Raw genomic sequence first — 12,500 nt, forward strand, 5'->3', positions numbered from 1 at the left:
TGCACGATGCCATAGTTGTGTAGGTATTCCAGCGCCAGGACGGTCTCGGCGAAATACATCCGGGTCAGCTCCACGGGCAGGGCCCCAATGTTCTTCAACAGGGTGGCACAGTCGCCCCCTAGGAAAACACATGGCAACCCAGTCTGAATGGGTTAAATGACTTCACAGTGTGTGTGTGTGTGTGTGTGGGTGTGGGTGTGGGTGTGTGTGTGTGTGTGTGTGTGTGTGTGTGTGTGTGTGTGTGTGTGTGTGTGTGTGTATTTGTTTGTCTTGGCTTATTATATCTTCCTGCCCTAATCCTGTGTTTGGCAGAGTCAGGTCTGACTCACACACACACACACACACACACACACACACACAGCTACACACACACACACACACACACACACACACACACACACACACACACACACACACACACACACACACACACACACAGCTACACACACACACAGCTACACACACACACACACACAGCTACACACACAGCTACACACACACACACACACACACACACACACACACACACACAGCTACACACACACACACACACACACACACACACACAGCTACTCTTCATGCCTGACTGTGTCTCTACACACTAACAGCCATGCGAGACCAATCTGCTACTGCCTGCTACAGCACTGGCCCGAGCCCCCCAGAGCTACGTATGTAGACACTGCTGCACTTCAGAAGAAGATCAATTGGCTTGGGTTGCTGTGGGAACTGTCACCTCGTGTGACCGTTCACTACTACCTGGTCTGGTTGAAAGTAAACGGACACATATTGATAAAAGCACGTAATATATGAAATACTATTATCCAAAGCGACTTACACTCTCTGGACACTTTATTAGGAACACTATACTAATACTGGGTAGGGCCTCCATTTGCTCTCAAAACAGCCTCAATACTTTGTGGCACTGATTCCACAAGATGTTGGAAACATTCCTTTGAGATTCTGGTCCATGATGACATGATTGCATCACGCAATTCCTGCAGATTTTTCAGGTCCACTTTCAAGCTGTGAATCTTCTGTTCTACCACATCCCAAAGGTGTTCTATTGGATTCAGATCTGGTGACTGGGAAGGTCACTGAAGAACACTGAACTCATTGTCATTGAAACCAGTTTGAGTTGAAAAGAAAGAGAGCCAACAACACTCTCTGAGATGAAGGGAAAGTTAGCCTAGGAAGTTTCTTGAGAAACTCAATAAACTTCAACATACTCACCTACTAACACACTTTGCATGATCAGTTGGTACGAGAAAGCCAATAGGCCTGTGACGTTTTATTTTGTACACCATATATGAATATATCGTACATACATGACAACATACGTGGTCTGTAAAATGAAGTTTCTTGAGAAACTCACTCACCCTCCACGTACTCCATGACCATGCAGAGGTGTCGACGGCTCTCGAAGGAGCAGAACATGGAGACGACGAAGGGGTTCTCAGCGAAGGTCAGGATGTCTCTCTCCACGAAGGCCTGCTGGATCTGGTTCCTCAGGATCAGGTTCTGCTTGTTGATCTTCTTCATGGCAAAGCGCTGACGCGTCTCCCTGTGTCTCACCAGGTACACCGCACTGAGAGGAGGTAGGGGGGGGGGGGGGGCGGGAGGGGCGGGGGGGGGCGGGAGGGGCGGGGTTGATGGATGGATGAAGATGGAGAGTGGAGAATGGAGTAAGGAGGGGAAGTTCGGTCAGGGAAAATGTCCATGCAGCAGCCACCACCACCGTGGGGGGGAGGGGGGGGAGGAGGGGAGGAGGGATGGATGGATGGATGGATGGATGGATGGATGGATGGATGGATGGATGGATGGATGGATGGATGAAGATGGAGCGTGGAGAATGGAGTAAGATGGAGGGAAGGTTCGGTCAGAGAAAATGCACATGCAGCAGCCGCCACCACCGTTATGCCTTTATATGGATATCAGAGGCGGAGCTTTAATGTGTGCCAGTAATATATATTCTCCCACTGTCATACGCAAGCTACAGCACGTACCTAACTTAGTGCTTACTGCCCTTCCGTCAGCTTTATATGGGATGAATTGAATTGAATACGGGGAGCTCTGTAGGATCCATAAGTGCAATCACTCTCATCCTTCATATCCCTGACTGGTGCTCCATCCCAGAACTCACCCATACGCCCCATTACTGATCAGCTTGATGGTCTGGAAGTCTCCCTCGCTGGGAGGCTTGATGGCTTTCATCTTACCCTGCGAGGAGAGGCAGAAGAAGAGGGGTCACTTATCATCATAATAACTGGTAATAACGGGGTTGTCAATGGACTTAACTGCTGGCACATTATGTGGGCCATTGTAGAGTAATGGCCTAAATTAAATGTAGTAGGTAGAAATCAACAGGTATAATGCAGTGTTACTTAGTATACGGCAAGCATAACACGTCTTATAATGCATTATAACGCCATATAGAGAATATAGAGACAGAGATTGTTACCTCTACATCATCTGTTTCTGGGGTGTGTGGTTCTTCGCTGCCATAGCTGTCCAGGCACACGATATCTGGACCAAAACATGGGACGGTCAACATGCTATGAACACGCTAGGATAGGGAACACACTCTCCATACAATAGGGCAGTCAAGTCAACACACTACCATTATAGTCAGAAAAAACACTATTTATATGTTATGACAGTTAATAAATACACTCCCAATACATTATGATGTCATGTCAGTTATTACTGTCATGTCAGTTATTACTGTCAGTTATTACTGTCATGTCAGTTATTACTGTCAGTTATTACTGTCATGTCAGTTATTACTGTCTTGTCAGTTTACTCTCAATAGACAAGTCAAGTCAATACACCCCCAATTCACAATGATAGTTAGTACATTATTTTGCTTTTGGGATAGTATTAAATATGTATTAAAAAAATACACTTATACACTTAGGGATGGACAAGTCAAGTCAATACACCCCCAATTCACAATGATAGTTAGTACATTATTTTGCTTTTGGGATAGTATTAAATATGTATTAAAAAAATACACTTATACACTTAGGGATGGACAAGTCAAGTCAATACACCCCCAATTCACAATGATAGTTTGTACATTATTTTTGTATGTGATTTTGCTTTTGGTATAGTATTAAATATGTATTAAAAAAAAATACACTTATGACCCAAAATACAGTAAATACCCTCTTAACTCCCGCTGGGATCATATATAGCGAAAAATGTATTCTCTCGCTGCAATGTCAGTCGCTTTGGATAAAAGCCTCAGCTAAACGGCGTATATATTATTCTTATTATTCTTCTTGACTGTGAAAGTGAAAGCAAAGGCCACAACACAACGTTTCTCTCCGCAACTGTTCTTGGCTGTGAGTACTGAAGACCTCAGCCTCTCCTTGCACTTGTTCTTGCCGTGAGCAGCCTTAAGGATTACACTAGCTCTATTTTAAGACCTTTTGCGCTCTTCGGTGTGACAGCTATTCAAGCCGCACTCCCCTACATCCCGGTGTGTTCGTGTAGCGGAGTAACGCAACGACAATTACCTCGAGGAGAGGGCTGTTACGCCTTCTATCTATAATAAAGTTACTCTGACTTGCAAGTCTCCGTGGACACGGGCCGAGTTCTGAGTGCAGAACGAACAAACGCATATGTAAATATCACGCTGGCTTTTATTAGACGCTGGTTACGTAAAGTAATCTGTGAAACTACATTTCTTGTCACCTTGGCAACATCATTCCTTCCTGTGTTAAAAAAAATGTTTCTGTCCCTTCGGGGGAAAAGAAGAGAACGAGTGAGACGGTGTGAAAGTATGTGTGGGTGAAGGAGGAGTGCAGAAGGTGCTAGAAGATCAAGGGGTGGGAATGGGAAAAATGTCAAACCGTTACTGTAGCTGTAAGAAGAAACCAGCCTCCCCCCCCAAAAAAAAAACCCCAACTCATCTATTCAGAATACGGAGACACAAACACACTCAGTCTATTTTGTATGGGGTCATTCTGACGCATGTAGCTTATTGTGGTCCTCTGTGGCTCAGTTGGTAGAGCATGGTGCTAACAACGCTTAGGTTGTGGGTTTGATTCCCGCTGGGACCATATATACTGAAATGTATGTATGCACTCACTGCAATGTTAGTCGCTTTGGATAAAAGCATCAGCTAGGGGGGCGCTGAGTGGCGTAGCACACTAATGTGCTTACCACGTAATCGCAAGGTTCCTGGTTCGATTCAGACCCTCGACCTATCTTGCATGTCATCCCTCCTCTCTCTCTCAACCATCTTTCCTGTCAATCTCTACTGTCTCTATCCCAATAAAGCAGAAATGCCCTAAAAACTTATTTAAAAAAAAAAAAAGAAACTCGATTCCTCGCGTCGTCTCCACTCGATCCTTCTCAAAAAGCACCGGAGGAGGATGTCTCTCCGGGATCAACCGGGATCTTCTCCTCCGAAGTGTTTTTAGTAGCAGGCGAGTGGAGTGCGGAGGAGAGGACACAAGGAACCAAGTTTTTAACAGTCGAGGAAGGGCTCAAACATCTCAACGGTTTCACGCATCAACAACTCGAGCCGGCACGGCAGACGCTAGAACGATGCTATTCCCGTTTTTCTAGTTTTTACAAATAGACGCTTATCTTTGCTGTGTCATCGTTTATTGCAACAAATACCCAAGGGTGTTTTTATTTGAAAGCGGTTTACAAGATGGACGTCAGAAATCTTAATGAAAACACTGCTTCACTGCCACTGTCTTCCTCTTATGTCCTTTTTGATTTCTATGCTCACTGTACTGTGTCACTCTCTTTACATCTCTCTCTCTCTCTCTCTTTCTTTCTTTCTCTATATCTCTTGTTCTATCCCTCTCTTCCCTCTCTCTCACCCTCCAGTGGGTCCCTGGTGAGTCCCAGCTGGCTGATGATGTAACGAGGGATGTCCGTCTTCATCAAGTGTCCCTCCTTGGCGTAGTCTTCCGCTGCCTCCATGAGGTGGTAGAACTCCTCTGGGTTGAACTCCTGCACAGAGGGGGACAACATAGAGTGTGACACCAAAGCTGTAAGAGAGGGGGGAACCATTATAAAGTGTGACACAAACGCTGTCAAGGGAGGGGGGACAACATAGAGTGTGACACCAAAGCTGTGAAGAGAAGGGGGAACCATATAAAGTGTGACAAGAATGCTGTCAAGCGGGGGAGGATGACAACATAGAGTGTGACACAAAAGCTGCCAGTGTAGCTTAATACAGTTGGGAATCAATTGCTTGGCTGGAGACTAAATGGGATGTCAATGACTCGTTCGATAAAGTTCACAGAAAATAACCCATCTCTAAAGGACGTGATTATACAGTACTGGCTCTGGGTAACTGACCTTGCCTATCATCAAACCATTATTCACTATCCGCCGCAATCACTGAACAGTACATGTCCAATCTAGTACATGTATATCTACGCGGTTTGATAAACAAACACTATGAGGTCAGAGAACTTTTTACTGCTCTTCCAATAATAGTACATGTCCAATCTAGTACATCTATATCTACTATGTGGTCCTCTGTGGCTCAGCTGGTAGAGCATGGCGCTAACAACGCTTAGGTTGTGGGTTTGATTCCTGCTGGGACCATATATACTGAAATGTATGTATGCACTCACTGCAATGTAAGTCGCTTTGGATAAAAGCGTCAGCTAAATGGCATATGTTATTATATTATCTATGTGGTTTGATAAACAAACACAGTCAGTGCGAATAAGGTCCTATAACTTTTTACTGCTCTTCCAATAATAGGCCATCCACCTGATGAGTCTGCCCTTGTATCTTCCCCTCAGGGGATCTATTTCCTTCACACTGGTGCTAGTAGGATCGGGGGAAATAACATTTCGATTAGACACCTGAGCCTGGGGCAGGGGGAGGTCATGATCATTTCCTCGTTGGAATGTTCTCTGATCTCGCCAGGCAGATATAAGAGGGGAGAGAGGAGAGAGGAGAGGAGAGGGGGGAGGAGGGGAGAGAAGAGGAGAGGAGAGGAGCGGGGAGAGGGGGAGGGGAGGAGGAGAGGGGAGAGAAGAGGAGGAGAGGGGAGAGAAGAGGAGGAGAGGGGAGAGAAGAGGAAGGGAAGGGAGAGAAGAGGAGAAGAGAGGAGAGGAGAGAGGGGGGAGGGGAGAGGGGGGAGGAGGGGAGAGAAGAGGAGAGGAGAGGAGCGGGGAGAGGGGGAGGGGAGGAGGGGAGAGAAGAGGAGGGGAGAGGAGGGGCGGAGAGGAGAGGAGAGGAGAAGAGGGGGGGGGAGGAGGGGTGCGAAGAGGAGGGGAGAGGAGAGGAGAGGCGAAGAGTTCTGATCTGCTGTAGGATGCTGATATTCAGCCACCATGTCTGACATTTTCACCAAATCGGAGCCGGAGACTGACTAGAATAACAAATGAACCCCTCTCTATCTCTCTCTCTCTCTCTCTCTCTCCCTCTCAGTAGCACAACTGACAAGATCTAATCTCCTTCTGCATCCAGACTGACCCTATCGACCTCTTCCGTCGGTCGCCCTGGCAACGGGAAGATGAGACGGCATGAGGGGGGCGGGACCAAGCGCGTGACAGGCGGGCAGAGCCATCAATCAGGGCGTGTAAATCCAGGCGCAGAGCTGGCTGGCTCCCGTGTATACACAGGGTGTCTTTATCGTTTAGCAGCTCATGTACTGTATATACTGTATGTATGCGCATGGCGAGGATGCAGATGAGCCCCCAACTGGGTTTCATGATGTTGCTGTTGGTGTGACGGGGGCAGCCTGGCTGGACTGTCTACCGGTCAGCATTGAGGAGGAAATGTATCCTTGGGCAATCAGCGATGCTGCGTCATCCGTACTGTACGTGTGTGGTGAGCAGCAGTGCATTCAGATGTCAGAACACGAGCCCAACGATGGCCTACTGTATACTGTATCTTCAATTAAAACCGAATATGTGTTTTGGTAAAACCTACTATTCAATACAGTACATATCATAGGGGACCTGATTTTTCCTGGTCAGATAACATGGTTAGGAAAAACCCAGGGCCCTAATCGTGACATTTAGCAACTATGTACCGTTGGCTCGTAGACTTGGGCTGACCAATAAGGAACATGATTCTAACAGGACCAGGAAGTGCTTACCAAACATTCTAGAAGCCTGGCTGGACGAGAGATGATGATGAAGAGCTTTTTGACAAGCTCAGTGACGAAGGTCAGCTCTCCGCTCTCCGAACGCTCATAGGCCTGAGAGGGAGAGAGAGAGAGAGAGAGAGAGGGAGGGAGAGAGAGAGGGAGAGAGAGAGAGAGAGAGAGAGAGAGGGAGGGAGAGAGAGAGGGAGAGAGAGAGAGAGAGGGAGGGAGAGAGAGAGAGAGGGAGGGAGAGAGAGAGAGAGAGAGGGAGGGAGAGTCGTCAGCTCAAACATTCAGCGTAATCACAGTCATGTTGTGCATGCATCCATGCGTGCCTGCCTGCGAGTGTGTGTGTGTGTGCGTGTGTGTGTGTGTGTGTGTGCGTGCACATTTGCACGACCCACATCATTCAGCAGTTTCTCCAGATTCCCCTGCAGCTCGAAGAAGTAGACCGTGGTGATGAGGCCATCGCGTGATTTGGTCAGGCAGTCTCTGGACAGCTCAGCGATCTGGTGGTGGATGAAGCTGAGGACCCCGTCGGCCAGCGGCAGCACACTCTCAGGAGAGTAGGACTGGATGAACTCTGCCAGCCTCTCCTCCATCTGAGCTGTAGCCTAGAGGACAGATATCGCAGATGACTTCACATACAGTACTGTACACCCATAACAGATCAAATGAGACACGATTATGTAACATTACCAGATCTGGGTCGATTTTCTTTTTTCTTTGAGCGTTTGCTAATGCCTGCCTGGAGTGAAGGGCAGGGTTTGCACTTTTGGAGTTATTCAATTGGTTCCATTGCAACAGGCAAACTCAATCAAGTCCAGTTAAATATTTTAAATCATTTTAAATACTATCTGAACCCGGATCTGAACGCTACATTTGGATGAAATGTAAAATAAAATAAAATAAAATAAAATAGATAACAAAGTAGTTAATATCTTCATATAACAATGGGGTATACATTATGTCAAGTATTATCTAACAATGTATGCATTCACAGGATGAACACATTTAACAAAGAGGCTCTGGCCCAGTCCTGTGAGGAGGGAACTGACACGCGCCATCGCTTTGATGTGTTACGTAACGCATTTTATCCACCAAGCAACTTGACACAGTCACATCAATGTGACTCGTATTCACTGCAACGAGGTTGGATGGCTTCTGCAAGTGAGAAGCACAATACAGTCAGACGCGCTCCATCAGGAACCTGCACTGTCTAATCAGGATGCATCGAACGCCCGCCCGCCCGCCCGCCACGGTGTTTGTGCCACAGTGTGGGCCGCCGTGTGAATAATGTGCTGCGTCTGACTGCAGTTGCTTGGCTTACAACTTTATCTGCGCTGCCGTACAGTAAGTCATTGTTATCGGACATCACGGAGGCGCAGCTGAAGCGCAGCAGAGGCAGGGCATCGGCCTGTAGGGGAGATATGCTGTCTGAGAGAAACTGCACTGCACTCTGGGCTCCTTGTAGGGACAAGGGAGCCATTTTGGCTCAAATGACTGTGTGTCGGCCCCATTTTGGAGCCATATTTGGAACTGTGCTGGGACATTCAGGGCTTCACTTTACATTGCTGTCATCATGGGTAGGTGTGTGTGTGTAGGTGTGTAGGTGTGTGTGTGTGTGTGTGTAGGTGTGTAGGTGTGTGTGTAGGTGTGTGTGTGTGTGTGTGTGTGTAGGTGTGTGTGTGTGTGTGTGTGTGTGTGTGTGTGTGTGTGTGTGTGTAGGTGTGTGTGTGTGTGTGTGTGTGTGTGTGTGTGTGTGTGTGTGTGTGTGTGTGTGTGTGTGTGTGACTGACTAACCTTGGGGAACCGCTCCTTGTATACATGATTCATCATCACTATCTCGTTGTCATAGCAAGATGGCGACCGCCCCGGGCTGAAGAGAACAGACAGAGTCAAAGAGAAGAGAACAGACAGAGTCAGAGAGAAGAGAACAGACAGAGTCAGAGTCAGAGAGAAGAGAACAGACAGAGTCAGAGAGAAGAGAACAGACAGAGTCAGAGAGAAGAGAACAGACAGAGTCAGAGAGAAGAGTACAGACAGAGTCAGAGAGAAGAGAACAGACAGAGTCAGAGAGAAGAGAACAGACAGAGTCAGAGAGAAGAGAACAGACAGAGTCAGAGAGAAGAGAACAGACAGTCAGAGAGAAGAGAACAGACAGAGTCAGAGAGTGAGAAAATAGATTGAGAGAAAGAGACAGACAATGACAGAGAGAAGAGAAAAGCAGAGACAAGAGAGACAATCAATTCAGCAAATTTTTTTTGCACTTTCTGTACATTATGCTAATCAACCAATCAGAGGCACTCCGTCTCTCTAATGGAACTCTCAGGCCTACTGCTGTCCCCGGGCCCATCTCTCCAATCACGGGAGTTTAGTTGAAGGCTCAGGGGGCCACTACACTATTCTAAGGCCGTGTTCAAATTTAATAGTTTTCATTATTTCGCTTTTCTCCATCATCCCAGAAATTGAGACAGTGGAGAAAACAGTTAGCCAAGTAAACCAAATCAGTTTTCAGCTGTATTATTTGTGATGGGTAACGTTACCCTTAACAATCTACCTTAGCTTAGCTACCTTAGCTTAAGTGGCGTAGCACACTAAGGCGCAAATCACATTATCGCAAGGTCCCTGGTTCACTTCCCTCCATTAACATATCCTGCATATATAAAAAAATCTTAAATGGCTGTATTTACTAGTCTCCTATGGGACTTCCAATACAAGCTTGGTCTCTATCCCAATACAGCAGAAATGTCCTAAAAACATATATACATATATAAACAAATAAAAATCTATCTTAAATGGCTGTATTTACTAGTCTCCTATGGGACTTCCTATACAAGCTTGTTGTCTATCAGCTTGTTGATGTACTTTTGTTGTATTCCTTGGTCATGATGCAATCACTTTAACACTGTACTGTGAAACTGAGAGACAGTTTGGTGCCTCAACATGGAGCATGACTCTCTAGTCTAGTCCCCACTGACATTGGGAAGGCAGAGGGGCTTTAGCTAATGGAGAAACACATGCACTCCAGAGACACCATCAGCACTGAAGGGTGGAGGGTTTTGACAATTATAGTGACTCTGGGGGCTCTAGAGAGATAGAGATAGAGAGAGAGAGAGATAGAGAGAGGGAGGGAGAGAGGGGGGAGGAAGAGATGGAGGAAGACCAAGAAAGAGCAAGAGAAAGAGAGAGAGGGAGAGAGAGACAGAGAGAGAGAGAGGGAGAGAGAGAGAGGGAGGGGGAGAGAGAGAGGGAGAGAGAGAGAGGGGGGAGAGAGAGAGGGAGAGGGAGAGAGAGCCTAGGGAGAGCTACAGTACATCAAGGGCACCACAGAGAAGAGGTGGAAAACATCCAATCAGAGTTGACCCTGACCCCTGACCCCTGACCCCGTGCCCTCTGACTGACCTGAGGCTGCGGGAGCGCGGGCGGACGTGCGGCGAGCGACGCCCCCCGTGACTGTCGTCATCGGTGATGCTCTCGGTGCTGCCGAAGTGCTTGGACAGGAAGTGGAGCTCGTCCATGGTGGGCTGGAAGGGCAGCTGGTGCAGCCGCTCCTGAGAAGAGCTGGATGACTGGAGGAGAGAGGAGAGAGGGATGGAGAGGGGGAGGGAGGGAGAGAGGGAGGGAGAGAGATGGAGAGAGAGAGAGAGAGAGAGGGAGGGAGAGAGAGAGAGAGAGAGAGAGAGAGAGAGAGAGAGAGAGAGAGAGAGAGAGAGAGAGAGAGAGGGATGGAGAGAGAGAGAGAGAGAGAGAGAGAGAGAGAGAGGGAGAGAGTGAGCTGTTGAGTTTTAACAAGCCGTAACTAAACATGGAACTTCAAGGTCGCACCCACTGCATCAAATAAAGAAACAAAAAAAAAGATAAAGGAAGAAAATCTCTATAAAATATAAAAAATATATAAAAAATAAATGATAGAAAAAGAGATAGGAAGAGAAAGAAGAAGACAAAGAAAGAGGATGGGACTGGAGAGCCAGAGGAACCAATTTAAGTAAGAAAGGAGCACGGGGGGGAGGCAAACATTCTGTGGAGAGGACCACAATATGAAAGAGAAGAGAAGGAGAGGAATGTAGGATATAGAAAGAAAATGGAGGGCAAGAGACTGTGGGGGAGAAACTCGACTAAAACTCAACTCCCGGCTAAAGTGGCTTGGTGAGCCCCGGGGGGGTTAACAGCCCACTCTTAAACAAAAGCCCTTTTTTTCTGGCAGCACAGGAAAAACCAGGCCGGATCAATGAAGGGCTTTAATGAACATGTCTCCTATAGGGACCAAGGGAGAAAGGTGGGTTGGAGGGTGTGTGTGTGTGTGTGTGTATGTGTGTGTGTGTGTGTGTGTGTGTGTGTGTGTGTGTGTGTGTGTTGGGGGGGGGGGGGGGGCACACAATGAGTTTTGCCGTGAAAATCCATTAGAAACTCCATTCGGGCCCCAAACCACTTCAGGCAACCACCGCTAAATGCTAAGAGCACAGTCAACAGCATCAATTAAACACTTAGAGGAGAGAGGAAAGGGAAGGTGTTTGTTTCTCATACAGTAGTAATGAGGACACTTTTATGTCCTATTTTTGTGGTTTTCTCTCTCCCTCTCTTTATCACTGTCTTCCTCCCTCTGTCTCACCCCCTCTCCTCTCTCTCTCTCTCTGTCTCTCTCTTCTGCCATCTCTTCCTCTGATTGTCTACTATGTTACACTAGTCCTGAAGCATTCCCTCCTTCCAGGCACCCCTCTCCTCCGCTCCCCTCCTCCCGTCTCCTCCTCCTCCTTTCATCTGCGCCTTGCGGCGTACACAGGCCCTGTCGAAGCTAATCAAGCAAGTAATGGCCCGTGTAAGAGCCAGGGGACCTCTAAAAACCTGCCTTCTCTACCGGTGGAGGGGAGAGGGGGGGAGTGGGGCAGGAGGGGTGGCGGGGGGGACAGGAGAGGTGGGGAGGAGAGGGGGGGGAGGACAGAAGAGGTGGGGAGGACAGGAGAAGGGGGAGAGGGGGGGAGGACAGGAGAAGAGGGAGAGGGGGAGAAGGGGGCAGGAGGGGGAGAGGACAGGAGAGGTGGGGAGGGGGGGAGAAGGGGGAGGGGGGGAGGACAGGAGAGGGGGTGAAGACAGGATAGGGGGGAGGGGGGGAGACAGGAGAGGGGGAGGGGGGGGAGGACAGGAGAGGGGGAAGGGGGGGAGGACAGGAGAGGGTGAAGAGTCTGGGAAGCTGGCTTCAACCTCATCTCATCAGCAACTGCAACTGCTTGCAATCGATGTCAATGTGTGTGTGTGTGTGTGTGTGTGTGTGTGTGTGTCCGTGTGTGTGTCCGTGTGTGTGTGTGTCTTAGAGTGGGTGGGTAGGTGGGCCCGTGTGCGTAAAGGTTAGTAAAAAAGACAGATATAGAGAGAAAGGAAGAAAAGAGAGAGAAATAGAGAGAAAACAGAGGAGAAGATGGAGAGAGAG

The 12,500-nt window shown here is 47.9% G+C and overlaps 1 protein-coding gene across 1 annotated transcript in view; it reads right to left on the bottom strand.

Moving 5' to 3' along the window:
* The window catches only part of LOC310821413 (microtubule-associated serine/threonine-protein kinase 1-like), a gene marked incomplete at its 5' end in the record, with an annotated part of 52,787 nt that overhangs the window by 16,120 nt on the left and 24,167 nt on the right, over positions 1 to 12,500 (bottom strand). The window contains 9 exon segments of the mRNA XM_083693442.1: positions 1 to 118; positions 1,377 to 1,585; positions 2,141 to 2,217; positions 2,459 to 2,523; positions 4,839 to 4,971; positions 7,085 to 7,186; positions 7,477 to 7,686; positions 8,876 to 8,951; positions 10,478 to 10,644. The exon segment at positions 1 to 118 is cut by the window's left edge and continues 21 nt beyond it. Coding sequence (XP_083549568.1) covers positions 1 to 118; positions 1,377 to 1,585; positions 2,141 to 2,217; positions 2,459 to 2,523; positions 4,839 to 4,971; positions 7,085 to 7,186; positions 7,477 to 7,686; positions 8,876 to 8,951; positions 10,478 to 10,644 — 1,157 coding nt within the window.

The sequence above is a fragment of the Argentina silus genome, assembly GCF_951799395.1.
Source record: "Argentina silus genome assembly, chromosome: 22".
NCBI classification, from domain to species: domain Eukaryota; kingdom Metazoa; phylum Chordata; class Actinopteri; order Argentiniformes; family Argentinidae; genus Argentina; species Argentina silus.